The sequence below is a fragment of the Ostrinia furnacalis genome, unplaced genomic scaffold (assembly GCF_004193835.3).
Source record: "Ostrinia furnacalis isolate ACB-3 unplaced genomic scaffold, ASM419383v2 OfSCF7182, whole genome shotgun sequence".
Taxonomy (NCBI): Eukaryota; Metazoa; Arthropoda; class Insecta; order Lepidoptera; family Crambidae; genus Ostrinia; species Ostrinia furnacalis.
Genome location: NW_021137421.1, coordinates 1,099,558 through 1,124,980, shown reverse-complemented (window position 1 = coordinate 1,124,980; position 25,423 = coordinate 1,099,558). Strand labels below are relative to the sequence as shown.

Below are 25,423 nucleotides of genomic sequence, written 5' to 3'. Positions count from 1 at the left end.
TGCAAATATGTTCAATCAATATTGAAGAAGTATGTTTAGTAAATAAATAAAAGTTCAATAACTTACATTTCCTGAACGAATTCCACGGTTTTGTAAATCCGCGCCCCATCTGGTTCTATCGGAGTTGGCGCGGCTGAAGCGCTGGTATGGACTTAGTAAATCTGCGTGATGGCTGCATGAGGCGCCAGTTCTGAGGCCCGATCCACTTGTATTATGATAAGCCAGGATGCTCTGGCTTAGCACCAAAATGATTCTTTAATCCGCTCTCTTTTCTCAGTAATAAATATTTTAGGGGGTAGGTGAAGCACGTTTTTTATTTTTATTTAATGTTCTACGGCGCTGGGAGTAACTTATTAGCACAGATAATATAATAATTAGTAATCTATGGTGATAGTTTTATTTTCATTAGCCAATAGCCCAAAAAAAACCCAAAAATTGGAACTATTCTTTTCGGCTTCTGCCAAAATTATGCGGCAGCGTGCACAAGTTTTTGAAGATGCATATTGCACAATACCCTATTATAGCTGGTCCTATACCAAAATATCAATTGCATCCATAATAAATAAAATAATAATTAATAATAGACGCACATCTTATTAGTATACAGGGTGTCCCAAAAACAATGGATAACCCTGTAACCATCGATAGGCCTCGTCATGGTCTCCTTAACGTCAAATTTTGACCCCAGTAAAAATATCACCGTTTTCAAGATTTTTAAGTTTTTGTGCATTTTTAGAAAATTGCCACCTGCGATTACTTCTTCTCATGCCATTTCTACAAATGAGGATACTTTTCAATCTAGTTTTTTTCCTTATCACAAGGGATAGTTGGGCTATCAAAAGAAAATATTAAAGTTCAACAAACTAGTGTAAAAGTATGAAAATTTTAAGAAATTGCAGAGAAGAAGGAAAAATTAATTCATTGTCTTGCACTTTTGATCAGCCGTCGTGTAAAAAAAATGTAGGAAGACCATCGTGCCCATTACCTTAAAAACTTCCTTGGTTAATTGAGATTCTAAAAAAGTATCACAAGCCTATGTATTCTGTATTATTTTTATCTTATGGCTACTTGAATAGCAACTAGTATGAAAACGGCAAAAATGAGTTTTTCTCGTAATAGTTAAACTAGGACTGCATAGTGGCATTAAATACAAATGGGTAATTTTTAGCGTAAGAATTTAAATAAAGCAACATTTTATCATCATCATCATCATCATCATCATCATTTCAGCCGTAGGACGTCCACTGCTGAACATAGGCCTGTACCCCAATGATTTCATAATGACCGCTTGGTAGCGGCCTGCATCCAGCACCTTCCTGCTTACCTTTATGAGGTCGTCGGTCCACTTTGCAGGTGGACGTCGTACGATGCGCTTTCCGGTACGTAGCCTCCACTTTAACCCTGCTGCCTCAGTTCTGCAAACTACTGTGCCCTGCACATTGCCACTTCAGCTTGCTGATCCGTCGAGCTATGTCAGCGACTTTAGTTCGTTTACGGATCTCCTAATTTCTGATACGGTTTCGTGAAGAAACCCGAGCATAGCCCCTTCCATAGCACGCTGTCCAAAAAATCCACGTTTCCGAGCCGTGTATTATCACGGGTATCTGTCTATAGGCACATTTATAAGGTTTAAAACAAAAATTAAGTAATCACAAAAACGCAGAACGGACGACCAATGGGGCAACAGGGTTCAAGTGGAGGCTACGTACCGGAAAGCGCATCGTAGGACGTCCACTTACAAAGTGGACCGACGACCTCATAAAGGTAAGCAGGAAGGTGCTGGGTGCAGGCCGCTACTACGCGGTCATTATGAAAATCATTGAGGTACAGGCCTATGTTCAGCAGTGGACGTCCTATGGCTGAAATGATGATGATGATGATGATAAAATGTTGCTTTATTAAAATTCCTACGCTAAAAATTATCCATTTGTATTTAATGCCACTATGCAGTCCTAGTTTAACTATTACGAGAAAAACTCATTTTTGCAGTTTTCATACTAGTTGCTATTCAAGTAGCCATAAGATAAAAATAATACAGAATACATATACTTGTGATACCTTTTTAGAATCTCAATTAACCAAGGAAGTTTTTAAGGTAATGGGCACGATGGTCTTCCTACATTATTTTTTCACGACGGCTGATCAAAAGTGCAAGACAATGAATTAATTTTTCCTTCTTCTCTGCAATTTCTTAAAATTTTTATACTTTTAAACTAGTTTGTTGAACTTTAATCTTTTCTTTTGATGGCCCAACTATCCCTTGTGATAAGGAAAAAAACTAAATTGAAAAGTATCCTCATTTGTTGTAATGGCATGAGAAAAAGTAATCGCAGGTGGCAATATTCTAAAAATGCACAAAAACTTAAAAATCTTGAAAACGGTGATATTTTTACTGGGGTCAAAATTGGACGTTAGGGGGACCATGGCGAGGCCTATAGATGGTTACAGGGTTATCCATTGTTTTTGGGACACCCTGTATAAGCAAATAATAATTAATAATCTGCGCTCTTGATTATCGCACACGCATCCAGCTGTTTCATTTGTCGTCTCCCTGCTCAGGAGCCAAAAAAATAAACAAAATGTAACTTTAGATTTATTTATTACGTAATTAATTTTACAAAGCTACATCCGACTTACAGTATCTGTAGTACTACTTTCGATTCGTTTTATCATTCTACATTCCTATCTTAATTGTAAGGAACTTGCTAAATTAACAAAACAAATTCATAGCCAGATAAAAATGTACCTAAGTGTTAAAACAATGCTCGCTGAAAGCTGAAATGCTTATAGCTATTAAGGCTATAATGTAACACTATTCTAATAAATTAAATCTATTTTACAGGCACTCGTTCTCACTATTTTGTGTTATGGCTATCATCAAACTNAAAAAACGGAATTTTGGAGTTGTGCCCATTCATTATTAAGGGTGCGACACGTTATTTATGTCTCCGTCAAAATCTGTCGTGTGTTTTCGGCAGCGTGCACAAGTTTTTGAAGATGTATATTACACACACCCTAATAGCTGGTCCCATACCAAAATAATATTTTGGTCAATTGCATCCTACTTTGCTACCTTTAGCTTTTTCAGAGTCAAAAGATTAAATTAAACAAAATGTAACTTTAGATTTATTTATTACGTAATTAATTTTACAAAGCTACATCCGACTTACAGTATCTGTAGTGCTACTTTCGATTCGTTTTATCATTCTACCTTCCTATCTTAATTGTAAGGAACATGCTAAATTAACAAAACAAATTCATAGCCAGATAAATGTACCTAAGTGTTAAAACAATGCTTGCTGAATTTAAGGCTACAATGTAACACTATTCTAATAAATTAAATCTATTTTACAGGCACTTGTTCTCACTATTTTATGTTATGGCTATTATCAAACTAACGTTGTTATAATTCATTTCAATGTCAAAAACTAAAAGAAATACAGATACGCAACAACTTATGATAATTTTCAGTACAGTCACAAACAGATCTACAAAATACAATATTTTAACAAGAATAACTTGCATTTAACATAATTTAACACACTTCAATGATTGTAAATGTCTAACTAACATTAAATTTTGTGCGGCATTATTTTCGGATACATAATGTCTCAATCATTATTTCTTTGGACAAAGTTAACTTGGAGATAATTATTTTTAATGAACACTAAAAAGTTATCTCTATATTTTATACGATATTGAAAAGATCATATCTGCTAAATACAGACATATCTTTTACAAATGACAATACTTGATGCAAACGCCATGATTATTTCAAGTAAAACTATACAATAAAGAAAATAACATTGAGATAGAAGATTAAACTAACAATCGACTTGCTATTTTAAAATAATAGTGGAAAATAAAAAGAAAAAAAATGTAATACAATTGTTAGTCTGACAACAAAATAATGAAAGAGACGCCGCTACACAAACCGAAACCTATGAATGGCGGTCTCTTTCTTAAGGTCTTTTTAAAATAACTCGCTTTGCCTCGACTGACTTATCTAACCCCCTCTTTTTACCCGACTGCGCCAGAAGGAGGCTTATGTTTTTAACGATATGGCGATAATCGCTAATGCACCGAAATACCGCTGCAAGTGAATGTCCGTGTGTTCTGCTATACAAAAGTATTGCAAAACCTTGTGATGTCTCCATCTTTATACTAATATCCAGTCTAATCCTAAATCTATGCCACAACACTCTGTATACCACTTTTCCTCGACCTGACAGACCTTTTGGGGGTCGCCATCTTATCCTCCATTATATTTTCCGATTCTTGTAGCGCTTTCTTCTTTCTTGACGATCTTCTAGGTGTCTTCTCTTCTGCGTCCTCATTGGACACATCGAGCTGAGCGTTGAGACTCTTCCTCCGACTTCTGGTCATGACTTGGTGGCTGTCTACTGTAGTCGCATCCTGCCTGACCAACCTACCTCTTTTCGTTACAGCCCTGTTTTCCTTTTGTTCTGTTTCCTTTTCAACGTCCATAGAGGACAGTCCGCTGTCTGTGTTCAACTCAGACACACCTAAATCTTCTTTTTTATCTTCTGTCCTGCTCAGGTCGTTGTCTGTCTCAGCCTCGTCGAAGAGGACCACTTTGATGGATTTCTTTCCGGCTTTCTTTTCGGACGCTACGTTGGCGGATTTGAGGATGCTACGCGCTGGCGTCGCGTATAAGTTGACAGGTGACACGGGTGAAGGCTGTAAGTTAAAGATGTATATTAATAAACATTTTATTTCCTTTATTATTCGTTTGTTTATCGCCTGCCAATGAACTCTCTTTTTTGTAAAACGATATTTTGGTCACGACAAAGTATCGTATGTATAGTTTACACATTAAATAAAAATTAAAAATGGTATAAGACTTTAAACTTTCGCGTTCCATTTCAATGAAAATAGTAAGACACGGGCCGTGGCCGTGACACTGACGGCTGCAGCATCGCAGCCGAAACGTCAAGCCGTAAGTACATAATGTAACTCAATAATAAACGTCGCGTTAAGACCCGTGTCTTACTATTAAAAATGCTCCCCGTAAAATTTGTGCTCCTTCACTTATCTTCAAATAAAATATTTAAACATCTTACCGGTAGAGGCGCTATTCCATCTTCCACATTTTTGCTCATTATCGAAGCTCGCAACATCGCAAACGATGCAGTGTTCTGAAATAGTAAAATAAAAAAATACAATTAGCATTACATTTTCTTCTCAATACAACATTTTCGGCCTATCATCAAAATGTAAACTCACATGTAACTGAACAGTTTGTAAGATTTTCACGCTTAAAATGTAAAAACGTTGTTGTGTTTCAGCACTTAGGAGATAAGACAACCCCGTCTCTGTGGTTGAGGATTCCGAGTGCGTTCCACATTCAGCTTACCATCAAGTGAGATGCAATAGTTTTTCTTTTGTGGGTAAAAAACACTTAAAGCCCCCTTACCTTAGAAGCAGAGGCTTTCTTAGCCTCACTAGAGAGCACAGCTTTGAGCAGGCTGTGCTTAGCGGGCGTAGATTGTGCGGGTGACCGCACAGGAGACTTCACGCAGAAGAAACCGGCTTCGAACGTCTTGCTGGGTTCGGCCGGGCTGGCTGGCGCTGCTAAAGTGGTGGTGGCTTCTTCTTGCTCCTTCTTTGCTTTTCTTGCAGCTGAAAAATTTAAGAATATTAGTATTGGAACAAAAATTAATTATGAGGACCTGCCTATTTAGAAGGTTAGGTGGAACATCAAGTTTAAGTTTTGTCATGTCATGATGTTAATGTACCATAGAATAATAATATTACAGAAAATCAGTTATTTATTTAATAAAAACGTAATATCTATTGTTTTTGAGAATTACTTTTAGTCACGCCACAGTTGTGTTGATTTAAAAGTTTTTTTTAAGTACAGCACGTATTATGTATGCCTGCCGTCGTCTATAAATAATAATAAAAATGTGGCCTAATTTAATAAACGTAAAATCCGTAGATGGCGCTAGTTAGAACCCTTCAAGCACCCGCGAGCCGAGACAACAGAAAATAATATTTTTTTTACCGCGGTTGCGACCGCTTAGGATTTGATGGGTGAAAGAACTACAATGAGGGCTATCGTTTTTATACTTAACAGTTGGCACCCCTGGCGATTGACAAGACCTTACTCTACAGTGGCGCCATCTTGATGAGTGCAAATGCGATAGTCCTCCTACCACTTTAGCGCTCACCAGTTGGTGCCACTGTCTTCGCTACTAGCAAGTGACAGGACCTTACTCTACAGTGGCGCTAACTGGTGAGCGCTAAAACGATAGCCCTCATTATGCTTGAATCTCACCAGCAATCATCTCCCTCAGCCTGCTGGGCCCACCGCTGGGCTTGGTGAGCTTCTTGACGTTGTTCTTGGGCGCCGCCTTACGGACCACGGCCACCGGCGCGTCTTCTACCCAGCCGCGCGCTCGCAACTCTTCCAGCTTCTTGAAACGCATGTCTATGTTCTCCACCTGGGTGATAAAATAGCATTTGAGTTCCTTGTAATCATATTATTTATCTACGCGATCTGGACTGGACTGGTCGGTAACTGGTGAAACCAGACGTGGCAAAGAAGAAACCGAAATGGAGACTGCTGGATGCCAAAATTCACTTTAGATCATTGTTGTACAAAGACCTTCCCCAAGGCTTTCTCATAAAGACCGCTACGCTGCCCGTATCCAGTTCCAGGTATTTCCCACGACTTTCGCCTGATATTCGGTCTACCTAGTACTCTTTAACATAACACTGCATAACAAAACGTGTACAGAATTATTCCCACCTCATGGCTCCATAATATTCTATAGAATTTGCTAGCGGCGGCGGCGCAACAAAGCAGAAACGTGTGCTCACGCGCCCCGTCCTCCGTTACCTTTTCCCCGCGCATCGAATACCTGAAAATTCACATCTCCTCTCCGCTCGCTTTCTCTCCTCTCCTTTCCACCATGGTGGAAATAACTTACCAGCTTCGCCGCACGTCTCATCTCCTTTCCACTTTAGTTGAAACCGGGCCTTAAGATTTAAATATTGAGGATGGGACAGTAATAGCTACGTACTTTCAGTTTTGTATCCTTGAACAATAGTTCAGTCTGCACATATTTGATGTACGAGTACTTAAATTTGACTATTCTTACCGTTAGATAATTCCAGGCAATAAGTGGTGACTGAGTTTGTTCCGGCATTTCTTCTCAGCACTTGCCATATGTTTGTCTCGAAGCGCTGGTAGGGCCCAAAAGATAAGGAGACATGTAAAGTGCCCCATAAGGGCTACATTTTCTTTTTTTATTATTTTCTATTGACGTTCATAAGTGCCACTTGTGGTCTAAACTGAATAAGTATTTTTGATTTTGATTTTGATTTTGAATAAAAATAGTTCCTCTGTGGTTGAGAATTCCGGGCGAAGCTCGCTTCCACCTTTGGCTTGATCATCACTTTCCATCAAGTGACATGCAGACCAAGAGCTTCTTCGTTGTGGATAAAAAGGTAGCAAGTCAGGTTCAAGAAGTTATCGCTCCACCTGCATGAACACCATGTCTCAGAAGCCCTGCAGGTCGGCGGGTGTGACGAGCGCTTGGGCCGGCTCGGGGCGCGCACAGCGCTGCGCACAGCGGCCGCCTGGCGTCCTCGGGCTCGTACCTGCATGAACACCATGTCCCAGAAGCCCTGCAGGTCGGCGGGCGTGACGAGCGCTTGGGCCGGCTCGGGGCGCGCACAGCGCTGCGCACAGCGGCCGCCTGGCGTCCTCGGGCTCGCACCTGCATGAACACCATGTCCCAGAAGCCCTGCAGGTCGGCGGGTGTGACGAGCGCTTGGGCCGGCTCGGGGCNGGTGAATACTTGTCATAACAATCACAGAAAAAATTGCATGTATTGCAACCGCAACATATGTTCAATAATTAGCACATATCTGCAGTAATGTTCATTTTACAGACGGCTAACTATTGAAGTAATGCGAGACAATGAAAAAAGAGCACCTAATCGCTGAATGTTGTAATAATTTTTGATGATTCAATTAATATCAAGTTTCATATCTAGAGCAAATGCTTTATTGATGTCACTTGTAATTATTATTTATACTTATTACTTATCTGCTTCATTCTCTAAATCCCGCAAAAACATATTAACGACAAAGCTAAAATCTTTTATAGCTTAATGGGTTAGATCATTTTTAAACTACACACAACATCAACACCTCAAGTTGTACCTACTATAAAGTATAGGAAGGATGCCCTGAGCACAATGTCTTAATAAAGAACAGGGTTTGTTATTAATTTAGTAATTTAATTTACCTACAGTTCGCATTATAATAAAAAGCATATACCTACCTAGTGCTTGCTACATGTACATTTTCCGACTAATTGTTGTGGTTGCAACAGTTTAACGTTTCCCAGTTTCCCAGTAGCACTAAAACATTAAATTGTTTACTTCACATACTGTTACAGTTATGACCACATTAGTATTTCCTTGTTGCAACCAAAATAGAACGTATTGTTTGCAGTTGTTCCTCTAATGAACTGCAACATAGTTGCTAAATTGATTACGCACAGAATTAATCATAATAATATTAGTGTTGTTTGATTCAATTGAGTTCATGTGAATATGTTCTATTGGTGGAAACTTTGTTGTAATAATTGCTATGTTACGAATTGTATTGACTTTAGAATACACAATGTTAGATGTTTGACCACCGGAAAAAACAATTTATTAACAATCTTTATATTTACTTGCAAAACTGTTGACAAAACATGCATTTTGGGGTCATTATGATATTAACAAATATAATTAAGTTTCCTAATTACTTTAGCATTTATTGGTTTATAAGACTTATCATTTGTCACTAAAGGAACATATTAGACTATACTGTATAGTCTATACAGGAAAACTCTTTTTGTATAGGACTCTGAATCAGTTTTTTATACAGAATAGTTTTTCAAAGCATGTTTCTTTGCGTCATTTGGCATTCACCGATGCCAAGATAAATATTGCCATTAGTATTAACAAAGATCCTATGCTTAAATGAGCTATGAACTTGGTTTGGTGTGTTTGTTTTATGGTTTTGTTGAAACATTTAGTTTACGAATAGCATCATATTTTACCATTGAATTCTAAGTACAAAGTAGTACATAATGTTGATTGTTTACTATAATATTTCAATAGCTTTTGATTTATTAAAATTATAGTAACAGTACAGTAGTTATGTTCTTAAACTCATTCTTGAGTACAATTGACTTGATAGTATTGNGGCCCTGGTGAGATGCAATAGTTTTTCTTTTGTGGGTAAAAAACACTTAAAGCCCCCTTACCTTAGAAGCAGAGGCTTTCTTAGCCTCACTAGAGAGCACAGCTTTGAGCAGGCTGTGCTTAGCGGGCGTAGATTGTGCGGGTGACCGCACAGGAGACTTCACGCAGAAGAATCCGGCTTCGAACGTCTTGCTGGGTTCGGCCGGGCTGGCTGGCGCTGCTAAAGTAGTGGCTTCTTCTTGCTCCTTCTTTGCTTTTCTTGCAGCTGAAGAATTTAAGAATATTTAGTATTGGAACCAAAATTTATTATGAGAAGGTTAGGTGAAACATCAAGTTTAAGTTTTGTCATGTCATGATGTAATGTACCATAGAATAATAATATTACAGAAAATCAGTTATTTATTTAATAAGAACGTAACATCTATTGTTTTTGAGAAATACTTTTAGTCACGCCACATTTGCGTTTATTTAAAAATTTTAAAAACACACAAGATATTTTTTTAAGTACAGCACCTATTATGTATGCCTGCCGTCGTCTAAAAAAAATAATAAAAATGTGGCCCAATTTAATAAACGTAAAATCCGTAGAAGGCGCTAGTTAGAACCCTTCAAGTACCCGCGAGTCGAGACAACAGAAAACACTATTTTTTTACCGCGGTTACGACCGCTTAGGGTTTGATGGGTAAATGACGCTACAATTATGCTTGAAACGGGGCCTCGACTGTTGGGCATCCCCTCTCCGCTCTTGAATCTATTAAAGTTTTAATAATTAGTTTATGTTTGGCGGACGCGGTTTGGGTCCCAACAACCGAGGCCTAGGGAAGGGTACTCGCTGAAAATCAGCGTCGGGACCTTTAACACTTATGTCCCGAGTATCGCTGAGCGGGCGCCTTTTTGGCTCGGGATTTTTACTGGTCTGGCTGGATTATTTTACTGTTTTTTTTTTCTTCTTTATGTACCTTTTTACACTTGTATTTGACACTAGCTTTCCGCCCGCGGCTTCGCCCGCGCGGAATTTTGTCTGTCACAGAAAAACTTTATCGCGCGCGTCCCTGTTTCAAAAACCGGGGTAAAAACTATCCTATGTTCTTTCCCGGGACTCAAACTATCTCTATGCCAAATTTCATCAAAATCGGTTGCGAGGTTTAAGCGGGAAAGCGTAACAGACAGACAGACAGACAGACAGACAGACACAGACAGACAGACAGACAGACAGAGTTACTTTCGCATTTATAATATTAGTTGGGATTTTTTGTCCCGTGCCAAATAAAGATTTATTATTATTGAAACTTACCAGCAATCATCTCCCTCAGCCTGCTGGGCCCACCACTGGGCTTGGCGGGCTTCTTGACGTTGTTCTTGGGCGCGGCCTTACGGACGATGACCACCGGCGCGTCTTCCACCCATCCGCGCGCTCGCAACTCTTCCAGCTTCTTGAATCGCATGTCTATGTTCTCCACCTGGGTGATGTAGAAATAGCATTTGAGTTTTTGTCGTAAGCTACTATTTCCACCTCTCGTTCCGCTGCAACTCCTGTGTAGCCAGGATCTACAGCTTGACCGTCAAAAAAGTTGAAAGTCAAGTTTTTTCTCAGGGAAAAGTTAAACTGTCATTGGACCCGCAACGAAATTAATCAGAACAAATGAAGAATGGGAAGTTGAGGTTTGACTTCCCTCCTGTGCAAATTATCTATTCTTGAACATCGTTCGTTCGTTTCAGCCAAATGACGTCCACTGCTGGACGAAGGCCTCTGCCAAGGTTACTAACAACCACCACTCTTGCACTGCTCGCATTCAGGTACTGTCGGTCCCATAACCTTCACCAGATATTCGGTGCACCTAGTACTCTTGATCATTTCATTCCGTCTCATTTTTTCTAAAGAATTTGCGTCGCTAGCCTCGACGGCGCAACAGAGCGGAAACGTGCTCGCGCGCCCCGTCGTCCGTTACCTTTTCCCCGCACGTTGCACATGTGGAAGTTCACATCTCCTTTCCGCTATGGTGGAAATATAACTTGCCAGCTTCACCGCACGTTTCATCTCCTTTCCACTTTAGTTGAAACCGGGCCTTAAGATTTAAATATTGAGGATAGGACAGTAATAGCTACGCACTTTCAGTTTTGTATCCTTGAACAATAGTTCAGTCTGCACATATTTGATGTACAGTCACGGAATGAAAAGGTTAGTCAGTTTTCAAATTGATTCCTTCAACGAATCGCGAGCACATATTACCTTTTGAAACTATGTTACAGAATAATCTCGAGTTAGAGAAAATAATCTTTAACTGTTCGTCAGTAAAGTTCAAAATTATTCAGATCAAAGTTGTTTGACGATTTATCTTGTCAATAAGATTATTATGATTGATAAACTAAAACCTTCTTTTGGTTCAACCTGCCATTATTATTTCTATTAAATAAAAAAACCTATTGTCAATTGGTCAATGTCATCATTGCATTGCACTGATGGGATAGAAAAATAAACAAGCAAAACCTTATTCGTTAGCAAACGTCATATTATTTATTTAAATGTTAGCAGCACTGTTTCTTGCACTGTTATGTTGGCAGGTTTGACTCTTACAGTACCTAGTGCAAGCGAAAACCGACACTAAGGTGACGAACCTTTTCATTCCGCGGATGTACTTAAATTTGACTATTCTTACCGTTAGATAATTCCTGGCAATAAGTGGTAAACTCAGTCAGTTTGTTCCGGCGTTTCTTCTCAGCACTTGCCATATGTTTGTCTCGAAGCGCTGGTAGGGCCCAAAAGATAAGGAGACATGTAAAGTGCCCCATAAGGGCTACCTTTTCTTTTTTTATTATTTTCTATTGACGTTCATAAGTGCCACTTGTGGTCTAAACTGAATAAATATTTTTGATTTTGATTTTGAATAAAAATAGTTCCTCTGTAGTTGAGAATTCCGGGCGAAGCTCGCTTCCACCTTTGGCTTGATCATCACATTCCATCAAGTTAAACCAAGTTAAACCATGTTAAAATGTATGAACTGTATTATGTATGTGACTTTGTTGGTGTACCTAATAAATAAATAAAGTAAGATGCAGACCAAGAGCTTCTTCGTTATGGATAAAAAGGTAGAAAATCAGGTTTAAGAAGTTATCGCTCCACCTGCATGAACACCATGTCCCAGAAGCCCTGCAGGTCGGCGGGCGTGACGAGCGCTTGGGCCGGCTCGGGGCGCGCACAGCGCTCCACCAGCGACGCGAACTGCTGCAGCTTCTGCGACATCAGCAGCCGCGCCTGCCCCACCGCGCCTAACACCAGCTCCTGGAGAGAATAACATCAGGTTTAAGTCTGCACTAAAGAAGCACGATCCTCTCTTAAACTCTTCGTCATCACTAAAGTCCAATGGCCTAGCAAATAGAATTTCGTACAAAGCGCCCGCAACCGCCGCGGGCGCGGTTGAAAATCGCACCATGAGTTCTTAGCCTCACGTGTAATTATATTGCTGTCGCAACTGTGCGACGGGCGGCCGCAGTGAGTATACGAGCGACAAGGATGGGTAGCTTGAGGTCTGAGGTCATTGTACGAAATTCTGCTCGGCGACCGGACTTTAGGTCCATCATTTTCGATACTGAACCGCATGCGGGCACCCGCGCAAATTTTAGCGGCTCTAAAGGTGGTTCGCTCCACAGCCGAGACGGAAGACCGAGACTTATTCGACTTTAGGCAATGTATAACCAACGGCAGAGACAGAAAATAGAGACCTAAGTCAACAATCGCGGTCTCCTATCGCGGTCACTTGTCTCTGTCACGACGCGAACCGCCATCTTTAGGTACACAAGAATCTGGCAAATATATACAGCAGTTTGTCAAATAAGAACAAAATAAATAGCTTCATAACTTTAAATTCAAATCATAAGTTTAAAATAATAACACAAAATAATTAAATAATTAAAATCTACAATCCTTACCTGTATAGTCTCTGAAAGAGGTGTCTGCTCTTGTATCTTGTCCCACACCTCACACATCTCCGTCATGCGTTTGATTTCAGACTGGAGCTGACGCCTGAAGTGGTTGATGCTCTCCATGTCACTTGTGTCATCGTCCAACAATCCTAAGAAAACAAAATTTTGCATTTAATGTACAGCTCTGTCCTTTCGATGTTTGTTATCCCAATAAGTGTAGATCAATTCTGCTATTGCGTACCCAAAGAAAAATCACTGAAATAAAATCTGGCAGTTACTGATTTCCTTTAAATACCTTAATAGAAGATAATTACAATAATAGAAGATAACTAAATAGTGCAGGAAAACTTATGTCAAAACGTACCTTCTTCCATCTTCTTTTTCATTTCTCTTCTAGCATTATCCTTCCCTCTGGACATGGTGACGCAAGGACTGATCTTCTTAGACTCCTCATCTATTTGTTCCGGAGTCATCGGCACTACCACAACATCTATTGGCGATTTAGGAGACCTAAGTTTCTCTTCTGAGCTAGATTCACTCTTGGGCACAGGTTTTATGGGTGTGAATTGCTTTGATTTATTTAAAGACTTTCTAGGTGTCTTAACTTGGAAAACTGGTGACTTTTCTGTAGAGGATGCCGTATCAACTTCACTACTCGAACTTGTACTCTGAAGGGAATTTGATGCTTTCTTAGGGCTTTGCTTTTTAGCAAGTCTAGTATTTTTGTTGTTAGCAGCATTACTGCGAGTATTTCGTGTTTCAGATGTTTTAGTATTTGCTTGTCTTGAATTCACTTGTGTTCTTGATCTCGTTGATTTAGTTTGTTTTTCAGGATTTTTCAATGAATTTGGTAATACTGGATTAAATGTGTAATTAATTTCGTCTGTCTTTGTTTTGGTCACAGGAGCTAATTTTGGTACTTTAATCAGATTTTTTGGTGGCTGAAATGAAGCATTTATGGGGGCAAATGACTGAGCCCTGTTCTGTTTGGTGTTAGCTTTTTGTGTTGCACTTTGCTTGGCAGATTGTGATCTCGTAACCCTCCCAGAAGTACTCGGCATTGGTTTTGGTGGTGGTGGAGGCGGTACAAACTTTAAGGGAGCGTGCGGTACTCCTGCTACAAATGGCTTTTTCTTTAGAGCAGCGGCCTGCTTTTTTTGCTTTTCCTTTTCTTCCTTCCATTTTTCTAGCTGCTGTCTCCGATGCTCAACCTTGGATTTGGCAGTGTCCACTGGTCCTACTGGTGTAGGGCTTTCACATCGTGATAAGTTCCTTATTCTGTCAAACACAGTCAAACGACTGCTTTTTCTGTGTTTCAAGTTGTCTCCCAAGCGCTTCTGGACCTGCAATTCATTGTCACACTGTTATTTTCAATAGTATTTATGTTTCTAAACCCCAAGCAACGAAAAGGGAGTCGTTACATGAATAAGACCTACCGCATGCATGGTTAATATCAAAGGAGACTACAAAATAATTAAATCTGAACAGTGGAAAGTACCCCGCCTGCCACGCTAGTAAACTGCGCAGGTTTGTTTTTGTGTTTCTTCTCGTGGTTCTTCAGAAGCCGTCCGAAGTCGAAGCTCTTCTCTGAAAAACATGAAAACACTGACGCTGGAGCACAAAATATTGATGAAGTCGAGCCAAAGCGATGGGAGTTCAAACTTGAAGGCATTAACTTAGACCGATAAATGAGTCTTTAGTACTTAGTTTTTACACCATAGTTAAATCTCTTCTTACCCATTACACCTGAAAATAAAAACACTAAAATATATTACAACAAATTGAACAACAAACTGAATTTTTGAATACAAACTGACAGAAATGCCATCCATAGCGAATCACGTCATGCCATAAACAAAATCGTTTGGATACACAAAAGCACCCTACAACCGCTCGAGAGCTACATTTGAGCTACTTCACATGTTAGTATAATCTGTGAGTTAGTCTATGAAAAAAATCAATGTAGTGACGTTTTCCAATGGCAACACAATCTCGTACTTCCGGTTGTCAGCTGATAAACTCCCATTGCTTTCCAAAACCTATTTCGATTTTCGCTAAAGAAAACGTCAGGCACCATTCAACATGGGCTTGAAATACGCGATCAAAAGCTAGTTGTAGCTGAAATATTGCTCTAATTGTAGTGTTATTGTTATTATAGTTTCCTTTTACATGTACGTTGTGTAACTTTATTAGTTGAAAATGGATACGTTTATCGTAGGAAACCTCGGTTATGGCGTTTGTTGATCATTAAAAAATTTGGTTCGGTTCATAGTTTTCTTTGTAATCGATGTCAGCTTTTGGTTTGTGATCGTCTGTTTCGTTCGTGTTTACGTGTATAGTTAAGATGGTGAAGGAGAAGCCTAATTCTATTCGGATTTACGACGACGAGGGGTTCAGACGCCGCGCGGCATGTATATGTGTACGATCGGACGCCGAATCTGAGGTTAGTAGCTGGGGCTGGAAGAACATGGAAGACGTTCGAGTCGCGGCGAGTTCGTGATGTGTGGTTTGTGCGTAGGTGTTGCTGGTGACGTCGTCGCGGCGGCCCGACAACTGGATCGTGCCGGGCGGCGGCGTGGAGCCCGAGGAGGAGCCCTCGGTGACGGCCATGCGCGAGGTTCTGGAGGAGGCCGGGGTCATCGGCAAGCTGGGACGGTGTCTCGGAGTTTTTGAGGTGAATATTTGTCATAACAATCACAGAAAAAATTGCATGTATTGCAACTGCAACATATGTTCAATAATTAGCACATATCTGCAGTAATGTTTATTTTACAGACGGCTAACTATTGAAGTAATGCAAGACAATGAAAAAAGAGCACCTAATCGCTGAATGTTGTAATAATTTTTGATGATTCAATTAATATCAAGTTTCATATCTAGAGCAAATGCTTTATTGATGTCACTTCTAATTATTATTAAACTTATTACTTATGTGCTTCATTCTCTAAATCCCACAAAAATTTATTAAAGACAAAGCTAAAATCTTTTATAGCTTAATGGGTTAGATCATTTTATAACTATTTATACACAATATCAACATCTCATGTTGTACCTACTATAATGTATAGGAAAGATGCCCTGAGAACAATGTCTTAACAAAGAACAGTGTTCGATATTAATTTAGTAATTTAATTTACCTACAGTTCGCATTATAATAAAAAGCATATACCTACCTAGTGCTTGCTACATGTACATTTTCCGACTAATTGTTGTGGTTGCAGCAGTTTAACGTTTCCCAGTTTCCCAGTAGCTATAACATTAAAATGTTTACTTCATATACTGTTACAGTTATGACCACATTAGTATTTCCTTGTTGCAACCAAAATAGAACGTATTGTTTGCAGTTGTTCCTCTAATGAACTGCAACATAGTTGCTAAATTGATTACATACGGAATTAATCATAATAATATTAGTGTTGTTTGATTCAATTGAGTTCATGTGAATATGTTCTATTGGTGGAAACTTTGTTGTAATAATTGCTATATTACGAATTGTATTGACTTTAGAATACACAATATTAGATGTTTGACCACTGGAAAAAACAATTTATTAACAATCTTTATATTTTATTTACTCTCAAAACTGTTGACATAACATGCATTTTGGGGTCATTATGATATTAACAAATATAATTAAGTTTCCTAATTACTTTAGCATTTATTGATTTATAAGACTTATCATTTGTCACTAAAGGAAGATATTAGACTATACAGGAAAACTCTTTTTGTATAAGACTCTGAATCAGTTTTTTATACAGAATAGTTTTTCAAAGCAAGTTTCTTTGCGTCATTTGGCATTCACTGATGCCAAGATAAATATTACCATTAGTATCAACAAAGATCCTATGCTTTCATGAGCTATGAACTTGGTTTAATGTGTTTGTTTTATGGTTTTGTTGAAACATTTAGTTTACGAATAGCATAATATTTTACCATTTGATTTTAAGTACAAAGTAGTACATAATGTTGATTTATGTTTACTATGATATTTCAATAGCTTTTGATTTATTAAAATTATAGTAACAGTACAGTAGTTATGTTCTTAAACTCATTCTTGAGTACAATTGACTTGATAGTATAATCACAGAATAATAAGTAATAAGTATAATCTTAATTAAGTAGTTGAATATGTTGACAATTTAATTAATGTTTCTGCTGACCTAGAAACGAGAAATTTGATAAGAAACAAATTAAGAAATTGCTACCTACCTACCTGTAATAATTAATGTTTTAAATTGTTAAACTTTTTCCATTACAATACATTACATTTTGCAGTTATGCAAACACATAAGGTGTGATTGCAGTCAAATACCTGCTTTATTTTTTCATAAAAAAAAAGTCTGACAATTTGTACCACTCAGTTGTGATTGTGGTCCAATGGCATGATGGAGTGTGTTTTCCCAAATTAAATTAATGTCGGTCTAAGAATTTTCTTTTAATCAAGCCTTATCTGAATTCCAGAACCGCGAGCACAAACACAGGACAGAGGTGTACGTGATGACGGTGACGCAGGAATTGGCCGAGTGGGAGGACTCGCGGCTCATGGGCCGCAAGCGCCAGTGGTTCACCGTGGACGACGCGCTGGCCCAGCTTGCCCTGCACAAGCCCATCCAGCGCCACTACCTACAGCAGCTTCGCCGCTCCCGACAGAAGCCCGACGACCCAGGCAGCTAGACGCCGCGCCCGGGGCCGGACNGGCCGGAGGACCGCCGGTTCAGGTCTTCAGAAACGAATCTGGGACGACACGGCGTTCTGTTGATCCGACCTTTCCAAACCACGAAACGAATAAGGATAAATGAAATATTTTGAAATCGAAACAAGCCCGGGACGCTCGACAGCCGGCCCCGGCCCCTCCTCCGCAGGATCTATCTGCCTTCGCTGACGCGTACCGTAACATCTCTTTTTTTCTACTTTTACGTATATTTTTATACTACGATGGAATAAATGTTAATTTTATTTTGTTAGCATTAAAACGAAAAGACATACGAGCTATATTTTTTATTTAATGATTAACGTTTATTAAGATTCCTGAATGAGTTTTAAAATAAATTTTATATTGCTCTTCTGTAAAGGGTTTTTGTTTGATGGACGGTGGAGATATCCTTGAATATAAAATGAAGTATTTAGAATTTTAGACTATAGATGAACCACAGATATGGATAGATGCAGCATGTGTCAAAAATTGTATGAAGCCGAGCGTGCCACTTTTTAAACGTCATTAGTGTCATTTTAGCGAATTTTAGTGATTGCCGCAACGTAAAAGTAATCGTATCATCGTACTGCATTCGCAAAGTCATCGAATGATATCGTGTGACTCGATTCAAAAATTAATTAATTCCGATAAAACTGATATTTTGTTAAATTTATAGCTAGTCTGACTGTGGATTAAAATAATTTTGTAGCGGTAGACGTTATTCTACAATTTGCAAATAATATTTTTGCTGTGCCTAATGTTTATGAAAGTAATGATCGTTATTCCATTATGTTAAATAGTACTACTAGTAATTCATACTTAATTCCATACTTTTAAATATCCTAGTAAGTAAATGACCTAGTTTCATAAAATAAAGACTATTTTACTCAAGCTTTTTATTTTTAATAAATGTAAAAATGCGTAGTTTTGCCAATACGTTTTCTTTTATAAAGCTAAGTCAGATACCTAGTTTTGAAGATATTTCTAAACGACAAAATCTCGGGCGTCGTATACATAGACTAGTAATAGTGTATACTGCAATCACTGACCTAACTTCTTGATTTGTATATTTCGACGTTATACAGTGCACTCTGTCTTCCGCGATCACTGATCTAACTTGTTTTATAATTCTTCTACTGCTACTTTATTCTAATTAATTACATATTTGTTACTCGTTGCTGTTAATTACAATTCTCAAATTTCTCAATCCGTAAATAATTTCTTCTCTTTACCGTGTTCGTACTACTGTTCTCGTAAAATCATCGTATCCGATTGTTGTAATCGGATTGCATGAACATCACTCGACCATGTATGTCCATTTGGACATATCGGAATGGCACGCTTTGACTAGCAACTTGCTGTATCTACTCTAATCCATATCTGTGAGATGGAGTTTGATGGAAGTGACATTTTTGGACGCAATTTCTTAGAAAAATATGGCACGTATAAATAGAAACTAAAGTTGACCACAATATACAAAAAAGTTTTAAAAGCCAAAGAAAACTAAAATCTATCGACAGTTTATAAATTAAAACCAGCAAGTTTATTCATAACATAAAAAAAAAAAAAACTTATATTCTACTAATAGTAGCGAGAAACACCCACACACTGAGAACGTTGTTAGGGTACGCGTACACTTCGACGGCGAGCGCGAATTCGGCGTCGGGCGCCGCGCTCGCGTGCAGCGCGCTCGCTTTCACCGCCGCCGCCACAGAAGATGCGCGAGCGAACGCCATGTTCAGGGGAAAGCCGAACACCTGCAATATTTGATACAGTCTCTTTTGAACTTCATATTATTATCATTTTTGGGGACACAGTACCATATGGGTGAATAAAGCCTTGATGACACGTACCGACCGAGTAAACGCGGGCGAGACAGTAAAATGTTTACTCGGTCGAGACAGTTGGGTGAGCGAGTCACATACTCGAGCGCTCCGCCGAGCACTCGGCGTAATGTTCATACCACCGAGTACTCGGGCGAGACAGTGCTCTCGGTTTGAAAGTTTACTCGGTACGTGTGATCAAGGCTTATAGATTGACATTTAATTTGGTGCCACTTTTAAGATAATTATATCAATTCAAGAATGCAACAACAGTTAATTAAGTGAAGAATTCCATGTCTTGGTTCGGTATTTGCAAGGGTATAGCACCTGTGTACTGCCTGAACAGTGTTTTAGTACATTCTTATTTTTTATATCTCACCCTGTATGTAACCATCAGTTGTTTTAGCCGCTGACTGAATCCCGGCTTAGTTTCCGAAGGATTGAAAGTCCAATACTCCCAATGAGGCAGCATCTCGCGAAGTAAACCACTGCAGTATCTGAAGTATAGACAATAAGCATAAGCAGACTTTCTTGATTGACTAATACAATATTTTCCATTGTTATTACATATTGCTGTTTTGTAAAGCCTGGTCCGTGAGCACGTAGAATCCCGTCCAATGACCCCAAGCTGCCCATCCTTGTCGCTCGCACGTAATTATGTTGCTGTCGCGCTCGCACACTCACTGCGGGCGCGCGTCGCACAGTCGCAACAGCAATATAATTACGCGCGAGCGATAAGGATGGGTAGCTTGGGTTCATTGGACGGGATTCTACGTGCTCACGGACCAGGCTTTACCTGTTCCAAATAGTCTTCAATTGTGGGCGCCACTTCTGCACCTTGGCCTTGATCTTAGTTTCCAATGACTCTCTGAGTGCGGTCACATCAGCAGGAACACTGTACAGGCTTGGGTCGTTTGCCAGAGGCTGCTTCATCACGAATATGGTCCGGTTGAATACCTAGGAACAAGGTTTTATTTAAAAAAACAACTGCAAAATGTACTCTAGATCTTATTTATTGGTTCCAACTTACTGGCAACCAATTTGACGTTTTCGTGAAGTCAAACGAGACTCCTGCGCAATCTTGTGTTGATTGCACGTTCAGCCATATCTGAAACATATTTTTTATGTAAAATACTGATACTTTCTCTCCAAAAATGGCATCTAATTTATGTAATCCTTACATTTTCATTATCGAACACGTAATCCACAGTCTTCAAGGGGCAACTAACATCCCTCAGCTCATACCTCTCCCCTGTCGTAGCATCATACACATTCCACAAAAACCCATCCCCTTTATTCAGGAAGCCGCCCCTTTTGAACAACTGGTCGGTGACCAACACATTTCTGCGGGTGGTTAGGTCATATTGCGTGAGGACGTAGCTGCTCTGGCCTCTTGGCAAACCTTGGCCGATGACCACCCAGCATTTGATTCCGAGATAGAGGAAATAGCTAGCGAGTAGGATTGTGTGGTCCAATGGAGAACCGATCAAGACTTTGAGAAGTTCCTGTAAAAGAAAGTCTTATTATTGTTAAAGCCACTCAGTTGCTTACTTTAGGCACAGAATAATAGTTTGCAAATTTTCGATAAGTTAAAGATTGCTTACCACACCCATCAAGGTCACTACGTGAGATTCCGTTTCCTCGTACAAAGGAATTAGCGAAACATACCGCAAACTGGCGTTCATCATCTTAGCCATTTGACTATCTCCCTTCCAACTCCCATCATGGCCACTGTACAGCGATTCCTCCCTTCCAGGACTCTTCTCTGGATCATCTCTCTTTCTTCCACCACTACTTTTAGACGAGGAACTCTTTGAGAACCCAGAACTCTTCGATAAAGCTGACTCTTCTCTCAAACTTTTAGGGTGTTTAGGAAAATACTCTAAACTTGGCAAAGTTATAGGCTGCAGAAACTGCGTCACGCATCTATTCCTTCCAGAACTGTCTATGAAGGTTAGTTTTATGTTCCTTGTCGGAAAATCATTTATGTATTCCGTGACTGTTGTGTTCAAATGTTTGATCAAACTGTCGTCGTCAGCAGAGCTAGGTATAGGCTGGTTGTAGCCCTGCAGTCCGCCCAAGTGAGAGAGGCTAGTGGATATTTGGAGGGAGATAAAGGAAGTTTCCTTCCGAAGCAGCTGAGTTACTTCTGGGATCAGAGATTGAGAGCTGTCTTTGTTTTGTAAGACTTCGTATCCGAATAGTAACGGAGGTGTGGATATTTTGAATGTGCCGCGTAACTGGAATGTTGATCGATGAATTTAATTACTTTATTACTATTGTCTGAGTATACCACTAATTTTCACTTACCACTCCTAAAGTTAATACTGCATGCATCGGCACCTGCACTGTCCCCAGCCATCGATTGCTGTACCGATACTGAACCGTCTTGCCGTGTGACGTATTATCGTCATCGGAATTACCTTCATTCATATTAGCTTTGTATTCGTCGAATATGTTTATGTAAAGAGATGAGAGTGGCTGGAGTCTGAAATACGAATAAATTTTACACAACATTTTGATGTAATGACGTTAAAGAGACTTTATTTAGGCAAGTGTCCTACAAGGACCATTACTGGGGCCTAACTAAATTATCTATGCATTAGAAATGTTATTGAATTCTAAAAAGTACTTGCTTAGTTTTTATCTTCACAGTCTGGTTCCAGGTTGGATGACAGCCGATAGCAGTGGCTGTGTTAACCGACGCACCGTGGTAACTAAGCCGGACGAACGGTCTCAAAGGCCGTACTTTGAACCCTAAAGATAAAAACTTCTTGTGAGTCTCTTTTAACTACTAAATATTTTTATACATGAAAAACAGTTAAAATCTTACCTGCGATTGTACAATTATCGTCTTCGTTCTCTTCTGACAAAATTACGGAACTACGGTCCATGAGATTAAAGGCTCTTAGAACTGTTAAATGAATCTCCTGATCCTGCCCTATGGATACGTTTAGATATTGCTGCTTTGTACTTCTGGGTAAAGCCGCTATAGTCCCTATGCTGGATTGACTTGAAAAGAAACTTCTGGAAAACATAATTGTAGAATAACCTTTTAGCCAATAATCCTATTTAAACAATTAAATCTTACTAACCTCAATGATAACTCCCTGTAATCTCTTACAACATCTTTTTGTGTTTTCTTCATGAGATGCTCATGCAAGTTCTTCAACATATTTTCATTTAGTTTTTCAACGTATTTGTTCCCAATGAACCTTTGAAGCTCAATCGGGTCCATTTGCGCATATTTATCGGTAATGTATTCCACATCTATGTCCTTGTCGTTACTCTTCTGTAAGCAGTTGAGTAGTTCTGTAGAAATCTGACTTGCGTGAAGAGGAACCAGTTTGTTTTGAACGTTTGTAAACTCACCGATATTTCTCAAGTGTAATAACTTAAGTCTTATGAATTCAGGGTCGTTTTCATCAACGGCAAACTTATCGTCAGTCTTTATTTTCGATTTACAAAGATTTTGAAGCACTGTTGTGACTTTATCATTGTTCCCGATATCTTTTCCGTATATTTTACCAATTATATCTCGAAGTGAATCAACGTTCGGTTGATCGATGCCTTGTATTAATCTTTTCAATTTTCTGCCAATATCCATAGATTCTTTAAATATTTCACTCTGATTTTGACTTAGTTTCTCATTCCAGCCCATTTTCATACCGACTTTACAAGTTGTTTGCAAATTGCCTTCAAATTGGTTACTACTTTTAAGTCTCATTTTGCTACCTTTTATTATTTCTTTTATGTTGTGGCCACTCCCAACATATTTCTGGTTCGGTTGGATTACCATATTCTTGTAAACAAATAGTTGATCAATGTACTCCGCAGTTGCAGTATTTTGTTTTATTTCATACAAAAAGATATTTATAGTAGAAACCTCTTCATTATTCTCGGATAAAACTATGGTCAAGACTTCATTCTTAGGAAGGATTTGTACAGAAAATGACTCCGTGAATTGGACCTCAAACAAGGAATCTTTTACTAATGTGTAAGTTTCTGATTGACAAACAAACACCTCATCTACGTAAATAGTGAAATTGTAATTGAATTTTGATGTATCTTTTCCAGCTCCATCAGATAAAATACTGGTATCTTTCTTCAAGATCATATCAATTTTATCACGAGTAACCGTAATACCAACTATCTCTTCCACTATAGCTTTCATTTCTTCTTCATCGACTTTTAATTTTGGTTTCTTTTTTCTTTCCGAACTATCGTCATTTTCGTCAAGTTTTGACTCTTTGTATTCCATATATTTAGTAACGTATTCATATTCTATTTTATCTAGCATGTCGTTGAACTCTTCATTATACGCATCTGTCCATTCTTCTTCAAATTTTGTTTCATCCAGGTCTTTATTTACTATTTCTAATAAATACGGTGTTTCTACGTGACCCGTTTTATCACGGATCATTTCGATATCAGACCAAAGTGATATAGACCTGTGTATAATTTTCTTCTGTCTTCTGATGGTTTCTCGATATTCTTCTTTTAATTTTAGAATATTACTTGTATATTTTCTCAAAGTTTTATCAAATCTGATATCTTCCTTTTTATTTGGACTGATTTTTATAAAATCTTGTTTAAGTGTATCCCTAGTTTCTCTGTTAACTCTTATATCTTTATTAAGTTCTTTTAATTTTATTTGTGACATACTGTATTCATCATAACACTCGACGAGTTTTGCGCAAAGCATAGTTTCTAGGGGGAATAAGTGATGATGAATGAAAATAATATCTTTTATGGTAATATCTAAGAATGTATCACTCTGTTCATCGTCAGTATTCTGTCCTGATGCAAGGTCTTGGAACTGAACTGGGTCAACGTATTGAACTGGTATTGAGTGTTCTTCAGTAATTGCATATTCGAGCACCCTCGGGAATATTGGACTGAGGTGAGTAGTTTTTTGTTGATGGCTCCATCTGTATTAATTATCGGTATGTTGGTAAGTAAGTTTATGATATTACTTACAATAATGCATATTATTATAATAATTTATTTAGCCGAAACACATTCAAGAAACGCTCTCGACAGTGGCGTTCAAAGGGTAAAAAAAATTATGGCTTGAAGTGAAGGTGTAGTTAAGAGTTTTTCTATTGAAACCTTGGTAAGTAAAATAAACGTTATTATATTCTTATTATTAGGTAGGTAGGTAAATTTTCATAAAAATCTTAAATAGAATCATGCTATAAGTCATTTATTCAATACTTTTTTTCTACTTACCCATACTCGGAATCTAAACGTAATGGTCTCGATTTGCGAAATAAACTTTGTGTGCTTGGAGTTCGGACCAAATAGCTGTAGTTTCGTTCTTTTTCTTCGACGTCTACCATCGTAATAATATTTTCAGATACAGGCACAGCAACTGACGCCAGCTCTGTATTAATAATATCGATTAAGTTTGGCTCCTTTTCCCTTTTGTGTTTGGCCTTTTTCTTCTTCTTTTGATCCACTTTATGTGAGGACTTCGACTCGTATTTAGTAAAGAAGTCATATTCGTTTACCGGACTGTAGTTTTCCTGAGAAAGTACAGTCTCTTGAAGATTTTCTTGGTTTATCTCGTGATATTCTTCAATGTCACTATCGTTCCCTGTTTTCGAAAACGATTGTAATTCTATATTCTCGCCCATATTTTAAAAATAAACCATCTAAGTATTTGTATCCCAGTCGGCGTGGAAGCCAAATCCAATGTTTTGGTGGTGTCCCGCCAAAAGTTGTCATGGCAATCGTCAAAATGTCGGATG

The 25,423-nt window shown here is 38.7% G+C and overlaps 3 protein-coding genes across 7 annotated transcripts; 1 reads left to right on the top strand and 2 right to left on the bottom strand.

Moving 5' to 3' along the window:
• Positions 1–3,384: 3,384 nt before the first annotated feature.
• Positions 3,385–14,994, bottom strand: mars (guanylate kinase-associated family member mars). 4 transcript variants are annotated; one of them, XM_028319432.1, is made up of 10 exons: positions 14,892–14,993; positions 14,653–14,741; positions 13,519–14,497; positions 13,161–13,303; positions 12,426–12,513; positions 7,749–7,819; positions 6,302–6,467; positions 5,438–5,643; positions 5,085–5,159; positions 3,385–4,701 (listed from the first exon to the last, which is right to left on the bottom strand). In XM_028319432.1, exons 1-10 carry the CDS (start codon positions 14,893–14,895, stop codon positions 4,189–4,191), a joined length of 2,334 nt encoding a protein of 777 aa, XP_028175233.1. In that variant the 5' UTR covers positions 14,896–14,993; the 3' UTR covers positions 3,385–4,188. The 4 variants fall into 4 exon arrangements, with proteins under 4 accessions (XP_028175233.1, XP_028175234.1, XP_028175235.1 ...); XM_028319433.1 differs by lacking the exons at positions 5,438–5,643; positions 6,302–6,467; positions 7,749–7,819 and adding exons at positions 9,296–9,498; positions 10,528–10,693 and having other exon boundaries at positions 12,355–12,513; positions 14,892–14,994; XM_028319434.1 differs by lacking the exon at positions 14,892–14,993 and having other exon boundaries at positions 13,519–14,515; positions 14,591–14,741.
• Positions 14,995–15,152: 158 nt separating this feature from the next.
• Positions 15,153–18,142, top strand: Aps (diphosphoinositol polyphosphate phosphohydrolase 1 Aps). The gene is made up of 3 exons (XM_028319437.1): positions 15,153–15,597; positions 15,673–15,828; positions 17,616–18,142. The coding sequence occupies exons 1-3, from the start codon at positions 15,499–15,501 to the stop codon at positions 17,826–17,828; spliced, it is 468 nt and encodes a 155-aa protein (XP_028175238.1). The 5' UTR covers positions 15,153–15,498; the 3' UTR covers positions 17,829–18,142.
• Positions 18,143–19,388: 1,246 nt separating this feature from the next.
• Positions 19,389–25,397, bottom strand: Cc2d2a (Coiled-coil and C2 domain containing 2A). 2 transcript variants are annotated; one of them, XM_028319472.1, is made up of 11 exons: positions 24,903–25,309; positions 22,766–24,601; positions 22,504–22,697; positions 22,307–22,427; positions 21,981–22,158; positions 21,275–21,910; positions 20,852–21,175; positions 20,701–20,778; positions 20,467–20,627; positions 20,050–20,167; positions 19,389–19,604 (listed from the first exon to the last, which is right to left on the bottom strand). In XM_028319472.1, the coding sequence occupies exons 1-11, from the start codon at positions 25,307–25,309 to the stop codon at positions 19,419–19,421; spliced, it is 4,239 nt and encodes a 1,412-aa protein (XP_028175273.1). In that variant the 3' UTR covers positions 19,389–19,418. The 2 variants fall into 2 exon arrangements, with proteins under 2 accessions (XP_028175273.1, XP_028175275.1); XM_028319474.1 differs by having other exon boundaries at positions 19,419–19,604; positions 22,504–22,694; positions 24,903–25,397.
• Positions 25,398–25,423: the final 26 nt, after the last annotated feature.